This window comes from Diplotaxodon limnothrissa, linkage group LG23, assembly GCF_057381915.1.
Source record: "Diplotaxodon limnothrissa isolate DT_005_m linkage group LG23, D_limnothrissa_male_GT1.1, whole genome shotgun sequence".
NCBI lineage: Eukaryota > Metazoa > Chordata > Actinopteri > Cichliformes > Cichlidae > Diplotaxodon > Diplotaxodon limnothrissa.
In genome coordinates, this window is record NC_140617.1 from 2,680,313 (window position 1) to 2,705,530 (window position 25,218).

Below are 25,218 nucleotides of genomic sequence, written 5' to 3' on the forward strand. Positions count from 1 at the left end.
TCTACTCGCTTGCTGATCAATCCGTTGTGGTGTGCCAGCATTGGCTGCTGCTTTTTGCCAAACGGATGGGAGGAATAAACCAGGAGAACACCGGCTTTGTCATGGTCCTGGGTCGGTGACCCAGCGCTTTGAGTTTATGATTATTATTTTCTAGTTTATTCTGTTTTTGTATTAGTTCTTGGGGTTTGGTTGTCGTGTTTCTTTTCCCTACCTGTGTCTCCCTCTGTGCTCTGTACAGGTCCCCGAGTTTTGTGTTGTAAAACAGCCTGTGTGTGTCCTGTTTTACTTTGTAGGGCTGTGTCTCGTTATGCCCATTAGTTCCAGCTGTGTCCCCTCCTGTGTGCCGTTTCCTGATTACCTGGTGTGTATTTATATTTTGTGTCTGCCTGTGCTTCTTGTCGCGTCGTCTGTGTTTCTCTGTGAATCTCCTGTGTAGTCTACATTGTTCCATGTTTCTTCGTGTCTTTCTGCTCCTCGCTCTATGTCCTCCATTTCGTATTAGTTTTCCCAGTTTAGGTTTCTGTTCGGTTCTGCCCACACCTTGGTTTTGTGCACTGTAAATAAAACCCACTTGCACCTCCGCCATTGTCTGCTATTGGATCCTCCTTTCTCACCCTCCACACGACTGCCGCCCCAGCCGTGACAGGCTTAACTTTATATGGACTGGCGCCACCCTGCAATCAATATGCAGGTGGGTTCCCAATTAACCTAGTGGCGCAGCCGAGAGCAAGCGCAGTAGAGCGAGCGAGGGAGAGAGAGAAAAAGAAAGGCGAGTAGCCCATCCGGCTATACTTACAAATTAAATGCAACTAAATCCCATTAAATTTGTATCACTGTTGACTTAAAAGATTTCTTGTCCAACAACACAATAAACAATATAAAAGTGTATGTAAATATGAATACAAAATAATAATGAAAAACACTTCTTGTAAAGCGTTAAATCAGCGTAACGATTATTTTTAAACGCAAAAAATTGATCAGCCAACATACTGGAAACTGTTCTCCTGAACAACAAACCACCACTACTGCAGCTGGTGTTATTTAATGTTTTCAATGTTTTCAAATCAACATTTCATATTTTTTATTTTATATATGTATCTGTTACACAGTTTAAACTTTAATAACTTCACAACGAATAAAAGCCTTGGATGTAATCCTTTTGAAACTACGTTCACATAACTTTGTATTACAATTTACATTAATGATATTGGCTGTTGAAGCTAAAGGTTTCCCGAAGGAATTTTTCTGCTGTTTTCTGACCAGCGCATGGATTGTTCCCAAGATCGTTTGTGTCTCGGCATTTTCTGGATCCTGTTGATGTCTGCTTGATGTCTGTGTAAAAGGTTAACATCTGTGTTTAAGTTGAAATGTGTGGCTGGTAAATCTGGATTACACTAATAGTTAAAAAGTTAAGAGATAAAAAGGCTTATGGGGATGTTAGTTCAGTTTATGTCTTCATACAAGGAAAAAAGGGAACCCCCCAGTTATAATTTGGTCTTTGTTATATCGTTCAGTGTTAAATCAGTATTTTCTAATTACACTTTACATCTTCCATGGCATTACTTAAAAAATACCACTAGGTGGCGCATAGCGGCCGGGAGGAGCGTAAACCCCCCTGGGAGGCAAATCTTAAACAAGTTCATGATCTGTGCCTCTTTATTTCAATATACAGGTGGGTTACTAGTCCTCAAAATGACTAATAGGTAACACAGTAGAAGAAATAAGACTGTTGTGAACTCGTGAATGAAAGTATACCGTTATAAGCTGCAGGATCTAGGATCGCACCCCTCCCAGGCACCTGTCACACCAGGGGGGCAACATCTGCTTAGTCGTGGTCGGCTTTGATGACCTCCGCCGTGAAACCTGAGGCCGCTGCGTCGGATTTCTCGACTTGCTGAAGCCCGTGCTCCAGCTCCTGCTCCTGCTCCTGCTCCTGCTCCTGCTCCTGCTCCTGCTCCAGCTCCAGCTCCTGCTCCTGCTCCTGCTCCAGCTCCAGCTCCTGCTCCTGCTCCTGCTCCAGCTCCAGCTCCTGCTCCTGCTCCAGCTCCAGCTCCTGCTCCTGCTCCTGCTCCAGTTCCAGCTCCTGCTCCTGCTCCAGCTCCAGCTCCAGCTCCTGCTCCAGCTCCAGCTCCAGCTCCAGCTCCTGCTCCTGCTCCTGCTCCTGCTCCAGCTCCTGCTCCAGCTCCAGCTCCAGCTCCTGCTCCAGCTCCAGCTCCAGCTCCTGCTCCTGCTCCAGCTCCTGCTCCTGCTCCTGCTCCTGCTCCAGCTCCAGCTCCTGCTCCTGCTCCAGCTCCAGCTCCAGCTCCTGCTCCTGCTCCTGCTCCAGCTCCAGCTCCTGCTCCTGCTCCTGCTCCAGCTCCTGCTCCAGTTCCAGCTCCTGCTCCTGCTCCAGCTCCAGCTCCTGCTCCTGCTCCTGCTCCAGCTCCAGCTCCAGCTCCTGCTCCAGCTCCTGCTCCAGCTCCAGCTCCAGCTCCTGCTCCAGCTCCTGCTCCTGCTCCAGCTCCAGCTCCTGCTCCAGCTCCAGCTCCAGTTCCAGCTCCTGCTCCTGCTCCTGCCAGGATTGGCCTGGTGAGTGACAGATCGCTTTTGAATGACACTTTTGATCTTCTGGACTTTTTCGGTTCCCGTTATCTGGATTTCCTGTGTGTGACTGAGACGTAGCTGAGTGGTGGCGAGTCCAGTGCTCTGTCTGAACTTCTACCAGTGGATTGCTGCTATTTTAACTCGCCACGGACGTCAGGCGGAGGTGGAGGCACAGCGGCTATTTACAAAAAGGATGACAAATGTAAGCAGTGTTTTCTGAAGCCTTCATTCTCCAGCTTCGAACTTACCTCGCTTGAGGTGAGTCACACAAACCCGGTTTTCTGCGCCTCATCTATTGCATGGAAATAAAACAAGAACTTCATAAACGACTTCCATTTTTTCCAGCTGGGATTATGCCCAACTATGATCATGTTCTTATTGCTGGCAATTTTAATATACGTGTGTTGTCCTGATAAACCACTGGTAAAGGACTTTTTGGGCCTTTTGACTCTTTTAACCTGGTATAGTCCGTGCCAGGCCCTACACATGAGCACGGACACACACTGGACCTTGTTCTTTCATGTGGTCTGCCTGTCACTAACCTGGAGATCTGTGACTCTGTGCTCTCAGATCATATGCCTGTGTTATTCAATGTTGCTTTTACACATACTGCAGTTAAATCTCGCGCTGCCGCTCTGCACTGTCGGGTTATTAACCCCTCCACTGCCACGCAGTTTTCTGTTGCTTTTAATCAGCCCTGTGGCCCTTCTGACTTTGTCTCCTCTGATACAGAAGACCTTAATTCCTGGTCTTATTCTTGCTGTCAAACTATCTTGGAATCTGTGGCTCTAGATATCATTTCAAACTCTAAGACTGCTGGAATTGCTACTAGAACACTGCCAAAGAGGCAAAAAGGGAATACTTTGCAAATATTATTTCTTCCAACAGTCATAACCCACTTGTGTTATTTAAAACCATTGAGGCTGTTCTTAATACTCCATTGAATGTCTGTTTGGAAGTTTCTGCTAATATGTGCAATCATTTTCTGAGCTTTTTTATAGTAAAGGATGTCACCACCAGGGCTCTCATACAGCTTCTGACTCTGACCTCTCTGTCTCTGTTGTTTTTACTCAGTTTGAGCTTGTGACTCTCTTGATTTTAGGGGATGTGGTTCATCATATTAGGCCTGGCAAATAGAACTCTTTCTGTCAGCCTTCTCAGTTTTGTATCATCTTCTGCTCAGAATGCAACATTTTCATTATTTATTTATGATGAAATTAAAAAAATATTTTCCCAAAAGTTTACATAATGAATGACATACGACACAAAAGCAAATGTACTATGTACTAACTCATATCACCATCAATGAAAATAAGTTGGGGGTTTCTTATTATTATTTTACAATAATTTCAGTTCAAAGTAATTCAGTGAGTGCTGTCAGGGAACATGTTAACTATCAGGAAGGAGCAGTTAACAGGAAATTAGCCCACTTTAAAGTCCAGAAAGAGTAATTTATCATTTTTATAATATAATTCCATCCAAAATACTTTGAAACATATGCTGTTGGGTGAATATCATGGTATGCTAACTATATTTAAAAAATAAACTGGGTTGCACCAGCTACCTTGACCTCAAAACCTTTTTTCTGAAGATTAGTATCTATAAGTTGCTGCACATTCAGGACATAGATGTTGCAACACAGATTGCTCATTGCCATTCATTAACTAAAATACACACACACACACACACACACACACACACACACACACACACACACACACACACACACGCACACACACAGAGTTTCTGTTTTATATGTTAGTGAGCTTATTTTTTAAACATTAGCTGTGAAGCAATTTAAACACACATGACTTTAGCCTGTACAAATACAACTGACTTGACTTTAGTAAAATACATAAAACGAATGTTACAGACAGCTTAGAGCAAAGAGATATAGGTGTGTTTTGTGCAGATTATTTTCGATACCTATCGTTTAATGTTAATTTTCAATATTTTCAAACTTGTACTAGCACCGTCCCTTTGCCTAATATTGACATGCTTCTAGTTTTCAGGCTTTTAGTGCCTTTTCATGCTTTATTACATGAAATGGATGGTGTTAGGGAGAAATATTTTCATGTATGGTTAAGATGTCCTTTTATACTTCTATATTTTTTGTAGAATAGAATAGCCTTTATTGTCATTGTACAGAGTACAACGAAATTGGAGTGCCACTCCCTTGGTGCAAGATTCAATAATAAATATAAATGTAAAATATAAAAAGTATAAAAAGTACAATAAAACAATCGTAAGTACTCAAACAATAGTAAGTATGATATATACAGGATAGCAGCATTAATATAATGACAGTATGAATAGCAGCATAATATAATGGCAGTGACGGTATGGTATAGCTAAGCAGGTTAAATTGTTTTGTGCTTATTTACTACGGTGATAGCTCTGGGAAAGAAGCTATCCCTGAATCTGTTTGTCCTGGTTTTATGTGACCTGTACTGTCGGCCTGACGGTAATAGTTCAAACAGTTGGTTGCTGGGGTGAGAGTAGTCCTTGATGATATTGCCACCGAGAGTTTGCAGTGACCTCCAGGCTGGGCAGAGAGCAGCCAGTGATCTTCTGGGCTGTGTTAATGACCCTCTGCAGTACTTTCCTGTCCGCAGCTGAGCACCCTGCATACCATGTTGTTATGCCGTACGTTAGGATGCTCTCTATGGTGGCTCTGTAAAATGTCACCAGCAGCCTCTCCTCCAGGTTGTTCCTCCTGAGCACTCTCAGAAAGTGGAGACGCTGACGTGGAGACGAGCAGTCGGATGTGTAGAGCGTAAACAGGAGGGGACTCAAAACACATCCTTGTGGAGACCCGGTGCTGAGTGTGATGGTGCTGGACCGGTGGGGGCCGAGTCTGACAGACTGTGGTCTATTTGTCAGGAAGTCCTTGATCCAGAGGCAGATGGGGGTGGAGAGTCCCAGGTGAGACAGTTTCTGGACCAGGATCTCCGGGATGATATGATTGAATGCTGAGCTGAAGTCCAGAAAGAGCATTCTCACATAGCTTCCTCGGTGCTCCAGGTGACTCAGCGCAGTGTGGAGCGCTATGGTGATAGCGTCCTCGGTGGATCGATTTGTCCTGTAGGCAAATTGGTGGGGGTCCAGACTGGGAGGCAGACCGGCCCTGATGTGCTGACAGACCAGCCTCTCAAAGCACTTCATCACTACAGGCGTAAGTGCAACAGGCCTGTAGTCGTTTGGGCTGGCCACAGCTGTCTTCTTGGCGATGGGGATGATGGTGGAGGTTTTGATGCAGGGCGGGACGGTGTTTGATGACAAGGAAAGGTTGAAGATTTTAGTGAAGACTCCGGTCAGTTCGTCAGCACATGCTCTGAGAACCTTTCCATGTATTCCATCAGGACCTGCCGCCTTCCTGGGATTCACTGACCTTAGAACACACCTCACTTGGTGCTCCCTGAGTGTTAGTGTGCCAGTGCTGGGGGCGGGTGGAAGTGGTGTGGCAGCTGAGGGCCTGGTCGTCTCAAACAGCGTTAACAGCGTTCTCTGCAATAAGAAAGAGAGAATTTATTGTGTCGGTTAAAGCTGATATCAGCATGACAATAAAACATCCCTGATAACAACTGAGGTAAGGTGTTTTCTCACACGGGGCACTCTGTCAAGTGAGATCTTTCACTGTAAGCCAATGACTGTTGCCACGTGGAAAGACTATCAGGAGAACAAATCAGGGAGTGCCAATTCTTAACCACGGCTCTTTCCCTGTGTCATTCTTTCAACCAATCAGACAGATGCACATTCTCATGTAAATCTTTCTATAACTGCTAAGATAGTTTACTCTCTTTTGGAAGTTGACTGCTTGCAGACTGTATGTTAGAGAGTTATTTCTGGGATGCTGGGATGATAGCTCCCTCAGGACTTAAACTCCGGTCAGAGAGTGGGGCACAGAGAGTGATGTCCGGATATACTTTAATGGAAGTTAACAGCAGCTCAACAGTACAGCAGTAGGCATACTTAACGAATGTGGGAGGGGTGGACAGACGTGTGGTTCTGAATAACAAGAAACAAGGAGAAACAATTTTCACATGTAAATATAACAATCGTCACTTCCCAACATCATGCCAATATAATGAACTGTAACACAAATAATCAGCTGAATGCTCTGACATAAGAAAGCCCCACAATCCCATTTGAACAGACAGGAAACAAGAATATCTGCATATCTCAGGCAACAGAAAAGACCTAATGCCCCCAAATTAGGAAAGGTCAGCAATTACATGGTCTTCAGTGCCCTCTAGTGGCTAAATAACCCAACTGCGGTGCACAGATCCAACCCGCAACAAATGCTACGGTGGTAAGTCACATGCCTCTATCAATCTCGATAAATCTCCTAGCATAAACCCCCTGTAATTAACGTCAAAGTACAGCCCGTGCTATAAGTGGGAATGGACTCGTAGAACTGGAGGGATTTTGACTCACATTTGCACAGGAACGCACACGTCTGGAGATCGCTATTCCCCCGCACTCATGGAGAAAAACATGCCTAGTGCTCCTCGGACTCGTGATACGGCAGGACCGTAGCAAACAGTAAGAACAAAGTGGAACTTATCGGCAGAAATTAACACTGCACTTATAGCGATGCGATTGAAATAGAAGGAGACTTTCGGACACACTGTAGTTTTCTGAACAGAAGAGATCCATGTATGTGCTGATTTTTGATCATCCAATGCTTTAATAAATACACCAAAAGATGAAGCGTTTTGACTGCAGGTTCCTAAAAGTGGATAAATGATCATGATAACAATGGTGATAGCAAGACCATATATAAAAGACCCGCCTTTAAAATATAAGAACAAAAAACATAAATGCATAATTTTGCCAGTTAATTTTTATTTAACCTTTAGCAAACAGCCAAAAAACAGAAAGTGCCCAGATTAAGCTTGTAGTTCAGAGAATATTCCATTTATGACACCATTAGCTCATTATTACAGGAAATACTCAAGTTAACATGTTTCCTCTGAAGTCTGCAGCCTCTCCTGTGAGACTGACAAAGAAAGCAGCTTTATTTCTTGCTTTCTTTGACCAGTTGTTCCACTTCCTTCATGAAGCGCAGGCAGAGCTCATCCTGCCACGGCAGAGCAACACACTGAACCGCCACAGGTAGACCCTCACCACCAGTCACTGCCTGAACACAAAAACACACTCCTGTCACTCAATGCTCAGCAGCTGAACGCACCAGTCTCCTTCATCCACCTACTGTGATAAAAAGAAACTCTATAAATATTGGAGCCGCAATAGACTGATCTGGTTCAGTTCTTGGTTCTGTGTAAAGTCATGTTAAGTACATAGAATTGAAGTGAATGTCCAGAGTAATACATCACATTTTTAAATAACATTCCACAGAAAAAATTGCATTTCTTAATTTAGTTATTACAAGATAAAACTGATACTAAGGGAAAAATTAGATTCAAGCAAGTAATGTTTATTATTACTTCAACATGCACAGATGAGTAATAGGGAACATCAAACGATGAGCTCTACATAGCCCGAGACAGATGTGCTACAGCAGCTGATTGAAACCACATTAAAGTACGCTGACGCACATTCACAAGTATACAAAAAATAAATGTATCTGTATTTTAGACTTTACATCAGGGGCTCCTGACTTGTTGTTGCTGCATGAAAAGCTAGCCTGACACTGAGTCTAAGACACCAGATTTATGTGTACGCGTGTACATCTGTGATCTCACGTATTGTCAAAGTGCATGCAGCTGAATTTGTGTAGACCCACCAGTAATAAGTAATGGTGTTGGAGCACAGCTGATGTGCTGAAAACCGTGTGCTGTTCATGATCCTGGAATTATAACTGTTTAAGTGGAGTATAATAAAACTTTAAAAGCACACTTTTACTTAATAACTTTTATCAACATAAATACATTGTTTAGTATGATGTCCTTCAAAGGTCTGATTCTTCTGAGGATCAGTGCTGTCCTCCTCCCTGTTTCTCCATTTTTTGGCCGTTTCTCTTTGAACCCTATTGCACAGGCTGTGAAACTGAAGAGCTGGAAGCAGTTTTGTTGCCGCTGGCATTGTGTGACTCGTTTAGCTTGAAGGTTACAAGTCACCTCTGACTTCATTGAATAAATTTAGCATTAAGTGGTTTGGTAGTCAGTTCCTTGGAATGGTTAGTCTGCTTGCCTATCGATCTTGCTTATCGGTTGCACTTGCACATGAGATACAATCAGCTGATTTCAATTCATATGCCGCAGGGCGAAAATAGTGACACAGTCTACAACGTGGATATAAACATTACTTTTATTTTAAATTGCAGAAAAGAACAAGCGTTAAGTTACAGTGAAAACGTCCAGAACAGAAACAACTGCAACAGTTTTTAATCTACTGCACAATATTTTGAAGGCATTTATCTGCTACAAAAAGACAGGCCAGGAAAATCTGATTCACATTCTCTGTATTTTATCCTCAGTTACTTTGACACAAAGGCATCTGCTGTGATGCTTACACTTCTAATAAAGTCTCACATGTGTCAGCTTTGTTTTTATACATAGATATAACAATAGGAATATGTACTGATAAATGATCAGAATTATAATATTTCTGGATGTCTGCGATAAAACTGAATCAACATCGATATGCAGCACTAATTTTACTCTTACTGCACTTTCTTTACAAAAATCTACTTTATGCCTTTTTAATGCTAAAACCCAGTTTTGTCCTGAGACAACATGTTAGTAAATCTGGCTCTATGTTCTCACTCAGTCTTATCTCACTGGTACATGTTGCCTACCTCTTTGAAGAGTTTGTCCCACATGTCCTGATAACAGCCCTTATAGTGCTTGAGTTCCTCCTCATCCTTTGTGGTCACTGTGGAAACAGTGACTACACCCGCAGGAAAGGTAAGGAGATTGTAGAGCATCGTGTAGCTAACAGCAGCTGAAAGTGTAGAAAACAAAAATAAAGAAACATAAACACCATTCTTAGCCTTTACAAATGCAATTATTGTTTAATTTAAATATAATTTAGTTAATGCAGTAATGCCTTTGCTTTGCTCTTTATCCAGATGTTGTAATCCAGGTTACCTTTTAATCAAGTAATGTCTGGAGACAGTTTCATGACTCTTACTGTGCTGCACTCTGTCCTGTAATGCCCAGTTTTCCCAGCAGTAGACAAAAGCAGTCGTCCTCATCTTTGATGAAATGTCTCTTTTTCTTCACTTTTTTAAGTCCTGTCACACTCTTGTATTGTAACATGTAACTGTTTTGTTTCTTATATGTATCCGGTTCCCCAGTGAGGAAACTCTCTGAATCCACTACAACATGAATTACACCTTTAGCTAAACTTCATTGTTTAATTTAAATATAATTTAAATAGAAGTACTAAACACAATAAAAATTAAACTGGAAAAATAAAGCGGTTGTTTTCTTAGTCCCTGCAATCTTTTGCCTTTTATAGTTTACAGCTATCATAATCAGCCATACTTAAAAGTTTGCCACAGTATAAGAAGTTGTAGGCTGGACCAGTCACAGGACACAGCAGCACATCAATGTTGCAGCTCCTCCAATGTGCTATTGTCTCTTGAATGTAGTCCTAAAGAAAACACAGGAAATCTAAATTTCTCCTTCAGACTTTCATACGTGACCATGCATCACCAGCTGACAGTACCTCAACAGCAGCATGTTGCTTCCACAGCTCTGGAACAGATCTAAAAATGAAGCAGAACGTTTGGATACAATTCCTAGCACATGGAAATGTAACAAAGAAACGATTCAAGCACAAATGAAGAATTTCAAGGATACTTTCTCACCCAACTCCACAAAGAGCATCAAAGTTGGCAGAAACACGAGGAAACTGCCAAAAAAAATCAGCATCATTATAAATGTTTTATCAGACTGAACTGTGAAGTTAACTGTTAAACCAAGGACTCACCACGGGTTTGAGCAAGAATGAAATGGTTTTCTTCAACCACTTGGGAAAGCCGTAAGGAAAAACCTGAGGCTCCAGACAAGGGTCCACAGGTCCCCCTTCCCTAAAATGAAAGAGATCATTGGCACAGGAGAAAACAGTCTGTTCAGAGACACTGAACTGAGAATTACTGTAATGGTTTCAAAAATAACCACAACCCCATGTTGCTCGTAAAGACAATGGCAGCATGGTGATGTTTAGTGGTTAGAACTAAAAAGAAACAAAATCTCTAAATGTTAGATGATTTAAGTTTAGAAAACAAATGGTACTAACTGACTTATTAAATGGAACAACTCACAGTTTTTGTAGCAGGGTGGTAGCTCCATCTGCAAATAAACCCTTTAAAAATAGTTCAGGGATAATTTGATCCATCTTCAGTGGACAGTAAGGGACGAGCTAAAGGCAAAAATGACAGGATTAATGACCTATGACTCGTAGGGCTATGCGATATGTCGAAATACACTCAACAAAAATATAAACGCAACACCTTTATTACTGCTCCCATTCCCCATGGGATGGACGTAGAGACCTAAAATTCATTCCAGATACACAATATAACCATCCCTCCCAAACAGTGGTCACAAATCAGTCCAAATGTGTGGTAGTGGGCACATCTGCTATATTGAGATAATCCATCCCACCTCACAGGTGTGCCACATCAGGATGCTGATCTGACATCATGAGTAGTGCACAGGTGTACCTCAGACTGCCCACAACAAAAGGCCACCCTGGAATGTGCAGTTTTTTGCACTATTGGGGGTCTGGGGACCCAGAACCGGTCAGTATCTGGTGTGACCACCATTTGCCTCATGCAGTGCAACATATCGTCGCATGGAGTCTATCAGATTGTCAGTTGTGGCCTGTGGAATGTTGGTCCACTCCACTTCAATGGCTGTGCGAGGTTGTTGGATATTCGTGGGAACTGGTACACGCTGTCGTATACGCCGGTCAAGCACATCCCGAACATGCTCAATGGGTGACACGTCCGGTGAGTATGCTGGCCATGCAAGAACTGGGACATTCTCAGCTGCCATCTGCCCTGAACAATGTGAACCATGATTCATCCGTGAAGCGCACACCTCTCCAACGTGCCAGACGCCATCGAATGTGAGCATTTGCCCACACAAGTCTGTTACGGCGACGAGCTGGAGTCAGGTCAAGACCCCGATGAGGACGACGGGCATGCAGTTGAGCGTCCCTGAGACGGTTTCTGACAGTTTGTGCAGAAATTGTTTGGTTGTGCAAACCAATTGTTCCAGCAGCTGTCTGGGTGGCTGGTCTCAGACGATCTTGGAGGTGAACCTGCTGGATGTGGAGGTCCTGGGCTGGTGTGGTTACACGAGGTCTGCAGTTGTGAGGCCGGTTGGATGTGCTGCCATATTCTCTGAAACGCCTGTGGAGACGGCTTATGGTTGAGAAATGAACATTCAATGCACGGGCGACAGATCTGGTTGACATTCCTGCTGTCAGCATGCCAATTGCACGCTCCATCATTGCTTGTGGCATCTGTGGCATTTTGCTGTGAGACAAAACTGCACATTCCAGGGTGGCCTTTTGTTGTGGGCAGTCTGAGGTACACCTGTGCACTACTCATGATGTCAGATCAGCATCCTGATGTGGCACACCTGTGAGGTGGGATGGATTATCTCAATGTGGCAGATGTGCCCACTACCACACATTTGGACTGATTTGTGACCACTGTTTGGGAGGGATGGTTATATTGTGTATCTGGAATGAATTTTAGGTCTCTACGTCCATCCCATGGGGAATGGGAGCAGTAACAAAGGTGTTGCGTTTATATTTTTGTTGAGTGTATATCAGATGACTTTATGAAAACATCTATCATTTCAAATTATATGCTATCGTTTGGCATGGTGTCGCAAAATAAACTGTTTACAGCAATATTTTTTCATCGGGACACAGAGAATACCAGCTTAGCCAGTGAAAATGAGGCAACAACAGGTAGCTCCAAATGGAAGGACCAGTCAAAATAAATCAAGGACCTTATTACCTCTGAAGCATGGACATGGTTTGGTTATGAAAGGACTGACGCGGAGCGGAAAACTGTACTATGCAAATTACGCTGCAAACCACTCACCACCACAGACTCAAACACGACAAACTTCTTCTACCACCTACACAAGAATCATGTGAAAGCGTATGGAGCGAGTTTATGGATGGGAAGCAAAAAAGAGTCGTCAGGTGCTCAAAATAAACTTTAGACTCAAACATTAGAACAGGCTTTTCCCCGCAGCACGCCATGTAATAAATACATACAAATAGAAATTGGAGCCCCTGTCACAACTTATGTTTAAAAATGTATAACTTCATGCATGGCTCAAAGTACTCGACTCCAGGTACACAACGCCCAGCTGAAAATACTTCACGCAAGTCGAGTTGCCCGAGATTTACAGAATTTACAGAAAATGCCCTGTTTTGTGATATCTATTGTTATCAGGATGAAAAATGTCCTATATTGGGATATGAGATTTTGGTGATAGCCCTAAATCACATACGTGGCTTGACAGTGATCATAGTGTGTGTGGTGACGTCTTACTGTGTGCCCTGCTTGCTCTAGCAGAGCTTTGACCTCTCTGACGCCTCGGGCCATGCTTGGAGATGGATGCGTGTAGCCATTGCTTTCCAAATAACCGATCCTTAGAGGTCTGGAGCTTCTGTATATCTAAGGGTGAAGAATTTTCATTTCCTGAGTCAATTAAATATAATCAGATGTTTTTGCGAAGTTTAAGATTACAGCCTGTAAAGCGTAATATAGAGTGAAGGATTAGGACAACTATGTATCGGTTTAATTTGTAGTTTTTAACCAAAAGAATAATCATTAACAGATTATATGAACCTCACAGTACAGGACACACCTCCATGTTAAAAGGTAATGGTGGAACAGTGGGGTCCAAAGAAAACATGTGGTCACAAAGAAGTGCCTGCATGCACAGAGCCAGGCTGTCCACATCTCTTGCCATGGGTCCAGGAGATGACGACACTAGTTTCATACGAAATATAAAGCAGTGACTCAAATATTTGAGACAGTTTGTGTCTGTGAAATATTGCTATACAGTGGTTATGTAACTACATTTACTTTATATGTAAAGTACATATGTTTCTTACCCGACTTTTGCCCTCGATAAATTGGACGAAGGCCCTGTAAACTAATCATTACACAAAAGTGTTAACAAAGACAAGAGTTTAACTCAGTGTAACTCAATGTGTAATAAATTTCCAGGAAACTGACTGAATGAGACCCACCTGAGCCGACCTGCAGTTGGCTTGAAACCACAGATTCCACAGAAGGATGCAGGAATACGGATACTGCCACCTATATCAGTGCCTATACCAAGCAGAGAGCCCCCTCCCCCAATGAGAGCCCCCTCCCCACCAGATGAACCTCCAGAGGTCTTCTGGGGGTTATGAGGGTTCACAGTCTGCCCGTAGATAGGATTACTGCAGTCATAGCTGTCAACAGACAGTTAATGAGTCTTTGCATATTATTTTCATTCATATTTTCATTATTTGCACATTTGGAATGGACAAAGGCAACTTAACACATGCACTCAGTTTTAAATGTGCTGTAGATTTTTATGTGAGTAACTGATAAAAGATGTACTTTAAAAGAGCTTGAGGCAAGTTGGTTCTCACAAAGGGAATAGCTCCTTGTTTCTTCAGGACTTGAACGAGCACACTGTCCTTTTCAGCAGGCTGGTCCAGGTTAATGACCACACCACAAGAACAGTCATGATTCTAGTGTTGGAAAAAACAAAGATGATAATGTTACATCAAATACCTGAGCTATGATGCTCGAGAATACTGTACCATACTTATAAATACTGATGGGAAATACTTTAACTGTAACTGAAATTTGCATTGCATAACCTTTGTAATACCTTAAATGTAATATTTTCTTTGACGCTAACTGGAACTCCGTACAAGAGACCATCCTTGTTGGAGCTAACAGTTGTCAGCTGGTCCAAACTCTCCAGCAAAATTTCAGTGCAGCAGTTCAGCTTTTTGTTTACAGCCAGAGTCTGTTGGAAAGGAAACAAGCACAGACAGTTTGAGATTAACTTATTCACCTAAAGGGATTTTAATCTTTGTAAAATATTAAACTCTTGTTGGAAACACAGACATTACTTGACACATCAGTCTGTGTTGCTTATATGAATATTTTTATCCAGTGTGTCTAAACTTTAACTGTAATAAGACAATTCTGTGTAAAAAGAACTAAAAAGCAGTGAGTTATAAGTAGGAGTAATGTCAAAAATAAACAACATTAAGATAAGTCTGAGTAATTTAAATGATTACTTGTTTAAAAATGACTTTTGCTGTATTTGATCTATTATGAAAGATTTGTGTCATGCTGGATATTGAACCTTTTCCATGTAAGAGTAAAGCACATCCTCGGGGCGCAGTAAACCTTCGTTCAGCTGCTGTGTCAGCTCAGACAGGGAGAGCGTCAGGATGAAAGCAGAGTCAGTTGTCGGATGCTAGGAGACACAGACCCACACAGAATCATTATGTTATTATTTCTTTTAAAGGCTGCAACAAAGAGACGGAACCACATCCATGTACAGATTCAGGATTCTTCCTTCCACTTTTTTTTTTACAAACTTTCTCAAACACAGCAATGAGTTCACTGCACTTAAACGGTTTGCACAGTCATAACTTTCATTTTCATGCTCAAGCATGGAGACATTGCAAAGTGCCAGTATTTTGGTATTTAATAACTACACCTCTGCCAGGTTAAACTAAAAGCAGATCATTAGCTGAGATTATCGATAAAGAGAAACTAGAAAAATCCCCAAAGCTCTGAACTCTCACCGACTGTTTGTACCGGAGCACCGCCTGCTCTGCCCGCTGCAAGCTCTCATCTCTCCTGTTTCTGGCTCTCTGTATCTTTTCCTCTGCCTGTCGGAGGCTGTTGATCTTTTTCACCCGCACAACCAGGTATCCCACAATGCAGGCAACACCAGTGAGCAGAGCCGCTGTCCACTTGTCCATCTTCACTCTCTTAATAAACGGTTCAGTGTTCTGCGTGATTTTCGTCTTTGCCCTGGGGCTGCAAATTGGTTTAAATGCCACATGGATCTAACACACAGCTGTTTAAACGCGACAGGCTTGCCTTGTTTTAGCTGTGAACTAAAGTGGGCGTGGTGAGCATGTAGGGTTGATTAACTTCAGGACAGACAAAAAGCCTTTTTTAGTTACTCATTAACCAGTAGCCACCAACAACTAATATGAGCGTGAGAAAGAGTGATTAACCCACTAACAAAAAATCAATATGCTATGTAATTAATAGCATAACACATAAACTTCATTCAACACTGTAAAATTCATTAGCTCCAAGAAATTATGGATACAACTACAAATGTAGTTATTTGGCTTATATCGTGATATATATCATTATCGCCTGAAATGAAAAAAGCATATCGTGATATGAAAAAATCTTATATCGCCCAGCTGAATTAACAATATAGCTCCAAGCTACCTCATTGAGCTACTTAGATTATACACCCCTGCTAGAGTACTAAGATCATCTTCCCAGTCACTCTTGGTACTGCCGAGATCCCGGCTGAAGACTAGAGGTGACTGAGCGTTTGCCTTGGCTGCACCCAATCTATGGAATAACCTCCCCATCGCTGTCCGTGAGTCTGATTCCATTCAATCCTTCAAATCGTGGTTAAAAGCCCACCTATTTAGCCTTGCCTTTTTCTACCAGTTAATGCTTGTTAGTTAGTTTAATGCTTATTTCTATCTCCGGTCTATTCTTAACTACTTTTAATCATTTTTAAAATTTTTGACTGTTTTATCCTTTACATATATTGTTCTTTTATGCTTTTATATGCATTTCTTTTGCTTCTATGTTTTTAATGCCATTTAACCTGCTAGCATGTTTGTACTTTGCCATAGCCTGTTACGAACTTGCACGTTCATGTGTTTGTTTTGTGCAGGTGATGTACCTTTTTATGTTAATTCAGCTGTGCCAGGGCCCTGCTCCGATTGGTGCGTGGATACACCGCCCCGACGTGACTGGTTCCAGCTGGAGGACCCGCCCATTAAAAGGAGTCTGGAGTGCTACTGCAGGAGAGGTCCTCGCGTTTCTCCTCATGACCCAGCAGTGTAACTGTGGCAGCCGCTGGCTACAGTGCGGCTTAAAAGTTGTGGAAGTGGAGTGGGTAGGGGTGAGCTGCCGTTTCTTTTGATCACCCGTTTTTTCCTGTTTTGAATTAGTTAAGGAGGTCAGACTCTGTCTTTACTTTTGACTTTGTTTTGGTAAGGTCAGGGGAGCGGGATTTGTGTAGATTTGTTTTTGTTTATTATTTTGGCCTTGGCTCACCCTGAAGTGTTGACACTCCCGTTTTGTTGTTCCTTTTTTTCACTTTGTAAATAAATCACATTATAACGAACGGATTTGTTTCCTGTGGCTGCTTGGGTCTTGGGGTGGGAAGCGAGTGCCTCACTCATGTTATTGCCTGGCCCTAGACGGGTCGTAACAAGCCTTCATCCTTCCCTGTTACTTCATCTTACCCTCTTGTATGTTAAGCACTTTGGTACACCACTGGTTTTAAATGTGCTGTATAAATAAAGGTTATTGTTGTTGTTGTTGTAAACAAAAGCAAATGTAGTATGTACTAATTTGTATATGTATACAATGTAAATCGTAGAATTATGTGCACAAACAGTAATATTACTTTACATACTTATTATTTAATGCTAATTCTTAACATTTTTACACATGTACTAGCACTGTCTCTTTGCCTACTGTTGACATGATTCCAGTTTTCGTTCTTTTAGTGCCTTTTCATACTTTATTACATGAAATGGATGGTAATACGACAAAAGACCTACAACAATAAGAACAAAAAATATGTAATTTTAACAATTACCTTTTTTTTAACCTTCAACAAACAGCCAAAAAACAAAAAGTGCCCAGATTAAGCTTGTAGTGTAGAGAATACTCCACTATTTATGACACCATTAGCTCATTATTACAGGAAATACTCAAGTTAACATGTCTCCTCTCAAGTCTGCAGCCTCTCCTGTGAGACTGACAAAGAAAGCAGCTTTACTTCTTGCTTTCTTTGACCAGTTGTTCCACTTCCTTCATGAAGCGCAGGCAGAGCTCATCCTGCCACGGCAGAGCAACACACTGAACCGCCACAGGTAGACCCTCGCCACCGGACACTGCCTGAACACAAAAAAACACTCCTGTCACTTAATGCTCAGCAGCTGAACGCACCACCTAAATGTGTAATTTACTAAACAGGGCAAAAGAGCACAATCCCCAAATAGTGCTGAAAAGTGTTTACCTAGAAAAAAAATGGATTTGCTGAATTCATGGGGAAGTCATGTGTGTACATGTGTTCATCTGTGATCTCACGTATTGTCAAAGTGCATGCAGCTGAACTTGTGTAGATCCACCAGTAATAAGTAACGGTTGTTGGAGCACAGCTGATGTGCTGAAAACCGTGTGCTGTTTACACTCCTGGAATTATAACTGTTTAAGTGGAGTGTGATAAAACTTTATTAAGGAAAAATGTATTTTTAAAGTTTATCAACATAAATACATTGCTTTAATGTCCATCAAAGGTCTGATTCTTCTGAGGATCAGTGCTGTCCTCCTCCCTGTTTCTCCATTTTTTGGCCGTTTCCCTTTGAACCCTATTGCACAGGCTGTGAAACTGAAGAGCTGGAAGCAGTTTTGTTGCCGCTGGCATTGTGTGACTCCTTTAGGTTAGAGGCTCCAGGTCATCTCTGAAGCTATTGAGCAAATTTAGCATTAAGTGGCTTGGTAGCTCTGTACCTTGGAATTGTTAGTCTGCTTGCCTATCGATCCTGCTCAATGGTTCCACTTGCACATGTGCTGCAATCAGCTGATTTCACTTCATATGCCAGAAGAGGAAAATAGTGACGCAGTCTACAGCGTGGATATAAACATTAAACACGTGCAAATGGATCATTTACAAAAGTCTCTGAGCCCCCACTTCTTAACTGAAGTCTTCTTACTGCACTCGCTTTGGAAAAATCTATTTTTTTTTCATGCCAAAAGTTTGTCCTGACACAACGTGTTAGTAAATCTGGCTCTATGTTCTCACTCAGTCTTATCTCACTGGTACATGTTGCCTACCTCTTTGAAGAGTTTGTCCCACATGTCCTGATAACAGCCCTTATAGTGCTTGAGTTCTTCCTCATCCTTTGTGGTCACTGTGGAAACAGTGACTACACCCGCAGGAAAGGTAAGGAGATTGTAGAGTATCGTGTAGCTAACAGCAGCTTAAAACGCAGAAAAGACAAAACAATTACTTACTTACTCTATATCCAGACCCAGGTTACTTTTTAAATCAAGTAATGTCTGGAGAGTCGTCCTCATCTTTGATGAAATGTCTCTTTTTTTCCTCTTTTCAAAGTTCAGTTGTATTATAACGTGTAACTGTTTTGTACACTAAGGAGCTTGGAAATAAAAGTGTCTGGACTTCTTTAGGTTTCTTGAAGACGTTTCACCTCTCATTCGAGAAGCTTCTTCAGTTCCAAGAGCAGCTGGTGGAGAGTCCCAGATTTTAAGCCCCATGGAAGTGTCCCCAAGAGGGTCATGGACCACCCATTGATCCTATACCTAATCACACCATCCAAGGTGTGAAAACGGGTGTAAGTCACAAGCAGCAATGACGTTTTTCTTTCCAAGCTCCTTAGACTACAGTGACCTGGATGACTGAGTTCACAGACATGTTTTGTACACTGTCATTCTTTTTTTTTTATCATGTCTATCCAGTTCCCCAGTGATGAAACCCGCTGAATCCACTACAACATGAATTACACTTTAGCTAAACTTCATTTACAAATAGAAGTACTAAACACAATAAAAATTAAACTGGAAAAATAAAGTGTTTTTTTATTAGTTACTGTTATCTTTTGCCTTTTATATTTTACATATCTTTGTAATTTTCTGAAACTATTAAAGTAACAATATCTGATCTAATTTGTGACTTTTGCGTCACACTTTAAACATCTTTAAAGTCCTGTAATTACATTTTTTTTAAAACAAAGTGATAAATACAGAAACTAAGTTGTCTGTCATACTGAGTTAATCATACTTGAAAGTTTGCCACAGTATGAGAAGTTGTAGGCTGGTCCAATCACAGGACACAGCAGCACATCAATGTTGCAGCTCCTCCAATGTGCTATTGTCTCTTGAATGTAGTCCTAAAGAAAACACAGGAAATCTCAATTTCTCCTTCAGACTTTCATACGTGACCATGCATCATCAGCTGACAGTACCTCAACAGCAGCATGTTGCTTCCACAGCTCAGGAACAGATCTAAGAATGAAGCAGAACGTTTGGATACAATTCCTAGCACATGGAAATGTAACAAAGAAACGATTCAAGCACAAATGAAGAATTTCAAGGATACTTTCTCACCCAACTCCACAAAGAGCATCAAAGTTGGCAGAAACACGAGGAAACTGCCAAAAAAAATCAGCATCATTATAAATGTTTTATCAGACTGAACTGTGAAGTTAACTGTTAAACCAAGGACTCACCACGGGTTTGAGCAAGAATGAAATGGTTTTCTTCAACCACTTGGGAAAGCCATAAGGAAAAACCTGAGGCTCCAGACAAGGGTCCACAGGTCCCCCTTCCCTAAAATGAAAGAGATCATTGGCACAGGAGAAAACAGTCTGTTCAGAGACACTGAACTGAGAATTACTGTAATGGTTTCAAAAAGAACCACAACCCCATGTTGTTCATAAAGACAATGGCAGCATGGTGATGTTTAGTGGTTAGAACTAAAAAGAAACAAAATCTCTAAATGTTAGATGATTTAAGTTTAGAAAACAAATGGTACTAACTGACTTATTAAATGGAACAACTCACAGTTTTTGTAGCACGGTGGTAGCTCCATCTGCAAATACACCCTTTATCAAAAGCTCAGGGATAGTTTGATCCATCTTCAGTGGACAGTAAGGGACGAGCTAAAGGCACAAATATCAACACTGAGGACCTATGACTCATATCACATACGTGGCTTGACAGTGATCATAGTGTGTGTGGTGACGTCTTACTGTGTGCCCTGCTTGCTCTAGCAGAGCTTTGACCTCTCTGACGCCTCGGGCCATGCTTGGAGATGGATGCGTGTAGCCATCGCTTTCCAAATAACCGATCCTTAGAGGTCTGGAGCTTCTGTATATCTAAGGGTCAATCTTTTTTACTTCCTCAGTCAATTAAACATAATCAGTTTGCAAAGGTTAAGATTACAGCCTGTAAAGTTAGTTCTGTATCTCAGGACATTAATAACAGGTGAGGTAAGAGTAATATAAAGTGAAGCGTTAGGACAACCATGTATCCGCTTAATTTGTAGTTTTTAACCAAAAGAATAATCATTAACAGATTATATGAACCTCACAGTACAGGACACACCTCCATGTTAAAAGGTAACGGTGGAACAGTGGGGTCCAAAGAAAACATGTGGTCACAAAGAAGTGCCTGCATGCACAGAGCCAGGCTGTCCACATCTCTTGCCATGGGTCCAGGAGATGACGGCACTAGTTTCATACGAAATATAAAGCAGTGACTCAAATATTTGAGACAGTTTGTGTCTGTGAAATATTGCTATACAGTGGTTATGTAACTACATTTACTTTATATGTAAAGTACATATGTTTCTTACCTGACTTTTGCCCTCGATAAATTGGACGAAGGCCCTGTAAACTAATCATTACACAAAAGTGTTAACAAAGACAAGAGTTTAACTCAGTGTAACTCAATGTGTAATAAATTTCCAGGAAACTGACTGAATGAGACCCACCTGAGCCGACCTGCAGTTGGCTTGAAACCACAGATTCCACAGAAGGATGCAGGAATACGGATACTGCCACCTATATCAGTGCCTATACCAAGCAGAGAGCCCCCTCCCCCAATGAGAGCCCCCTCCCCACCAGATGAACCTCCAGAGGTCTTCTGGGGGTTATGAGGGTTCACAGTCTGCCCGTAGATAGGATTACTGCAGTCATAGCTGTCAACAGACAGTTAATGAGTCTTTGCATATTATTTTCATTCATATTTTCATTATTTGCACATTTGGAATGGACAAAGGCAACTTAACACATGCACTCAGTTTTAAATGTGCTGTAGATTTTTATGTGAGTAACTGATAAAAGATGTACTTTAAAAGAGCTTGAGGCAAGTTGGTTCTCACAAAGGGAATAGCTCCTTGTTTCTTCAGGACTTGAACGAGCACACTGTCCTTTTCAGCAGGCTGGTCCAGGTTAATGACCACACCACAAGAACAGTCATGATTCTAGTGTTGGAAAAAACAAAGATGATAATGTTACATCAAATACCTGAGCTATGATGCTCGAGAATACTGTACCATACTTATAAATACTGATGGGAAATACTTTAACTGTAACTGAAATTTGCATTGCATAACCTTTGTAATACCTTAAATGTAATATTTTCTTTGATGCTAACTGGAACTCCGTACAAGAGACCATCCTTGTTGGAGCCAACAGTTGTCAGCTGGTCCAAACTCTCCAGCAAAATTTCAGTGCAGCAGTTCAGCTTTTGGTTTACAGCCAGAGTCTGTTGGAAAGGAAACAAGCACAGACAGATTCAGAGAAACGTTTTCCCCTGAAAGAAGTTTTCATGCTTCAAGGGGATGAACATTCCTGTCAAAAATAAAAAAGAGAGACAAGTCCTGAAAATTAAAATAGTTACTTGATTACTAATGATTACTTCTAAAAATTAGCTTTTGGTGTATTTGAGCTATTATGAAAGATTTGTTTTGTTATATTAAGTGAACCTTTGTGTCATGTTGGATACTGAACCTTTTCCATATAAGAGTAAAGCACATCCTCAGGGGTAAGTGAGCCTTCCTTCAGTGTCTTTGTCAGCTCAGACAGGGAGAGTGTCAGGATGAAAGCAGAGTCAGTTGTCGGATGCTAGGAGACACAGACCCACACAGAATCATTACTTCAAAAAAACATTTAAAGCAAGAATTTAAGACTTAGTATCACCTCTAATTTTGTATCCTGGTCATGGAACAACCTTCAGAACACATTAAAGCTCTCCCTGACAGAGTTCATAACACTCAAAAAGACTTATGTAACCGAAGACTGTTATTGCCATTTATAAGCTGGATCTGTATTTTTGTATTATTTTGTCTCTAACTACTTATTAAGTGTTTTGATGTTATATTTGAATTGTAACTTGTAACAATGTAAGGGTTTGTCCTCTTGACCAATTTATCCTTGAAAAACTGATGTTAATCTCAAGGGATTTTTCTGGTTCAAAACTAAATAAAATAAAATAAATTAAATTAAACAAAAAAAAGCATTGAACCAGGATTTTTCCTTTGTGTTCCACCTCTGTATACTTAATTACTTGTGTAATTAAGTAATACCCTCACCCTGAGGCTCTCTTACGCCCTACACGTATAATTAATTTTGCAACTGTGGAGAATTTTTCTGTCTTTCCTGAAACTTGCCTCCTCCATTCCTGACTGTTCCCTATCTCCCATGGTTGATGATTTTGCTAGCACCCTTTTTTCCACATGCTCCTCCATCCTCAATACTGTTGCCCCTGTTAAAATGAAGCGCCCTAGATAATTTCCCGATGTTGGCTAAACGATTCTACACGTGACAGTAGTATCCCCCGTGGCCAACTCCGTGATGCCTTGGGTTCCTTTGATAGTTTCCTCACCGACACTGTTAGTGACCTGGGTGTGTTTTTGGATAGCTCTTTTAAATTCGACAAACAAGTGTCTGCTCTTGTCAAATCTTGCTTCTATCAATTGCGTCTTATTAGCAAGGCCAGACATTATGTCCCGCATAGAGACCTGGAAAAGCTTATTCACCCCTTTGTGACATCTAGGTTAGATTATTGCAGCTCCCTTTACTTTGGTCTTAACTCTACTCTTCTCCATAGACTACAAATTGTTCAGAAAGCGGCTGCGCGTCTCCTTACTGGTAGTGGGGGGCGTGCCTCTATTAACGCTGTCCTTGCCGACCTGCACTGGCTTCCTGTTAAGTATCACATTCAATTCAAAATCCTGCTGCTCACCTTCCGAATTATTAACAATATAGCTCCAAGCTACCTCATTGAGCTACTTAGATTATACACCCCTGCTAGAGTACTAAGATCATCTTCCCAGTCACTCTTGGTACTGCCGGTACTTTAATTTATATATTTTATCTTATTCTTTCCCAGTTAAATTTACCCTTCAGTCTAATTTGTGTTGTACAGTTATTTCATTTTTAACTTTAATCTTTATATTTTATTTTATTCCTTCCTAGTTAAATTTACCCTTTTTAATTTTCATATTTATTTCCTATCTTATTCAGAGCCTTTTCTTCTTTTCTTTAGGTCACGAGCAGTTGTCCAAGCATTTCACTGCATATCGTACTGTGTATGACTGTGTACGTCACAAATAAAATTGGAATTTGGATTTACCAAATTGTTTGTCCATAGTTCACCAGGTTTGAACTAATATCTCCAAAGATTAACTTAAACAATTCAAAGTCCAGGGCTCTGAACTCTCACCGACTCTTTGTAGCGGAGCACCGCCTGCTCTGCCCGCTGCAAGCTCTCGTCTCTCCTGTTTCTGGCTCTCTTGATCTTTTCCTCCGTCTCTCGGTGGCTGCTGATCTTTTTCACCAGCATAACCACGGATCCGACAACGCAGGTAGCACCAGTGAGCAGAGCCACTGCCCACTTGTCCATTTTCACTCCCTTAATAAACTGTTCAATATTCTGCAAGGCTTGCATTTTTGTCCTGTTGCTGCAAACTCGACTAAATGACAAGTGGACTTTACACACGGTTGTTTAAATGGGACAGGCTGACCTTTGAGCAAAATAAATAGGCGCGTTAAGCAAGTAATAGCTCCTACTTTAATAAAACAATGACGCTCACTCACTGCGCGTGCGTACTTCCAAATAACACGGCACTGTGAATGACAGAGTAAACAAAAACAACAAATATGTGTTGAAGTGCGTGTGCATCCAAATTAATTACAGGAAGTCCATTTAAGACTTCTCCTTAGAACGATCACCTAAACATTTTCACGTAAGTTCTGTATTTTATAGTGATTATTATCATTTTTATATTAGGATAAAGGAGAGCCGACCGCTTACTCGCCTCTTTTCCCCTTTCTGCACCGCATCAGCTGTTAGCTTTCCGTGACCCGGAAATTATTCTCCCTCCGGAACAACGGATATTAGTGTTTCGAGTTTAGTTACTTTTGACATTATTATATATATAACTATATTAACAACAGTTTCAACCTTTATTATTGTCACGATGATCATGTCATAATTCCGTTTAATATATGAAACATTTTACAACAAAAAAACAACAACAACAAAAAAATCAACAACAACCCCAAAACAAAGCCGCCACCCCCCCCCCCCCCCCCCCCCCCCATCAGAGATCTTCGGGGCAGGTTTGAAAGATCAAATCAAATGTAATACGGCTTATAAAACAGGAACTATTTATTTTATTCGTTTATAAATATCAATGTCAAACCACTACATTAGAAAAATAAATGGTTTGTTTTAATGTCATTAGCAGATGAACAATACACATATAGTGAATGTTATGGTCATTTTGGGCTAATAATTTCTTTGAAATGTCCTTTTTTTCCATGGTGGGCCGATTGCAAGCTGTACCTCAGAAAGTTTTGGTAACC

At 41.3% G+C, this 25,218-nt stretch overlaps 2 protein-coding genes across 3 annotated transcripts; both read right to left on the bottom strand.

Moving 5' to 3' along the window:
• Nucleotides 1-7,603: 7,603 nt before the first annotated feature.
• Nucleotides 7,604-15,634, bottom strand: LOC146607239 (vitamin D3 hydroxylase-associated protein-like). The gene is made up of 15 exons (XM_085348945.1): nt 15,355-15,634; nt 14,907-15,020; nt 14,421-14,561; nt 14,144-14,277; nt 13,786-13,992; nt 13,648-13,688; nt 13,398-13,522; nt 13,079-13,204; nt 10,820-10,917; nt 10,486-10,585; nt 10,364-10,407; nt 10,222-10,261; nt 10,038-10,146; nt 9,347-9,492; nt 7,604-7,726 (listed from the first exon to the last, which is right to left on the bottom strand). The coding sequence occupies exons 1-15, from the start codon at nt 15,532-15,534 to the stop codon at nt 7,604-7,606; spliced, it is 1,728 nt and encodes a 575-aa protein (XP_085205071.1). The 5' UTR covers nt 15,535-15,634.
• A 1,703-nt stretch (nt 15,635-17,337) lies between these two features.
• LOC146607240 (vitamin D3 hydroxylase-associated protein-like) lies at nt 17,338-24,704 on the bottom strand. 2 transcript variants are annotated; one of them, XM_085348942.1, is made up of 16 exons: nt 24,665-24,699; nt 24,074-24,477; nt 22,360-22,473; nt 21,974-22,114; nt 21,697-21,830; nt 21,339-21,545; nt 21,201-21,241; nt 20,951-21,075; nt 20,596-20,721; nt 20,408-20,505; nt 20,074-20,173; nt 19,952-19,995; nt 19,810-19,849; nt 19,626-19,734; nt 18,662-18,807; nt 17,338-17,722 (listed from the first exon to the last, which is right to left on the bottom strand). In XM_085348942.1, exons 2-16 carry the CDS (start codon nt 24,296-24,298, stop codon nt 17,600-17,602), a joined length of 1,773 nt encoding a protein of 590 aa, XP_085205068.1. In that variant the 5' UTR covers nt 24,299-24,477; nt 24,665-24,699; the 3' UTR covers nt 17,338-17,599. The 2 variants fall into 2 exon arrangements, with proteins under 2 accessions (XP_085205068.1, XP_085205067.1); XM_085348941.1 differs by having other exon boundaries at nt 24,074-24,704.
• Nucleotides 24,705-25,218: the final 514 nt, after the last annotated feature.

Excerpts from the sequence above, each read along its gene's own strand:
- LOC146607239 (XM_085348945.1), bottom strand. The coding sequence starts at position 15,534 with ATGGACAAGTGGACAGCGGCTCTGCTCACTGGTGTTGCCTGCATTGTG. Across the intron at positions 10,918-13,078 it reads TAGAGCAAGCAGGGCACACA|CTCGTCCCTTACTGTCCACT; the intron begins GTAAGACGTCAC and ends TTTTGCCTTTAG. Across the intron at positions 10,147-10,221 it reads AGCAACATGCTGCTGTTGAG|GACTACATTCAAGAGACAAT; the intron begins GTACTGTCAGCT and ends TGTTTTCTTTAG.
- LOC146607240 (XM_085348941.1), bottom strand. The coding sequence starts at position 24,298 with ATGCAAGCCTTGCAGAATATTGAACAGTTTATTAAGGGAGTGAAAATG. Across the intron at positions 19,850-19,951 it reads GATGCTCTTTGTGGAGTTGG|ATCTGTTCCTGAGCTGTGGA; the intron begins GTGAGAAAGTAT and ends CTTCATTCTTAG. Across the intron at positions 18,808-19,625 it reads ATACTGTGGCAAACTTTCAA|CTGCTGTTAGCTACACGATA; the intron begins GTATGATTAACT and ends CTGCGTTTTAAG.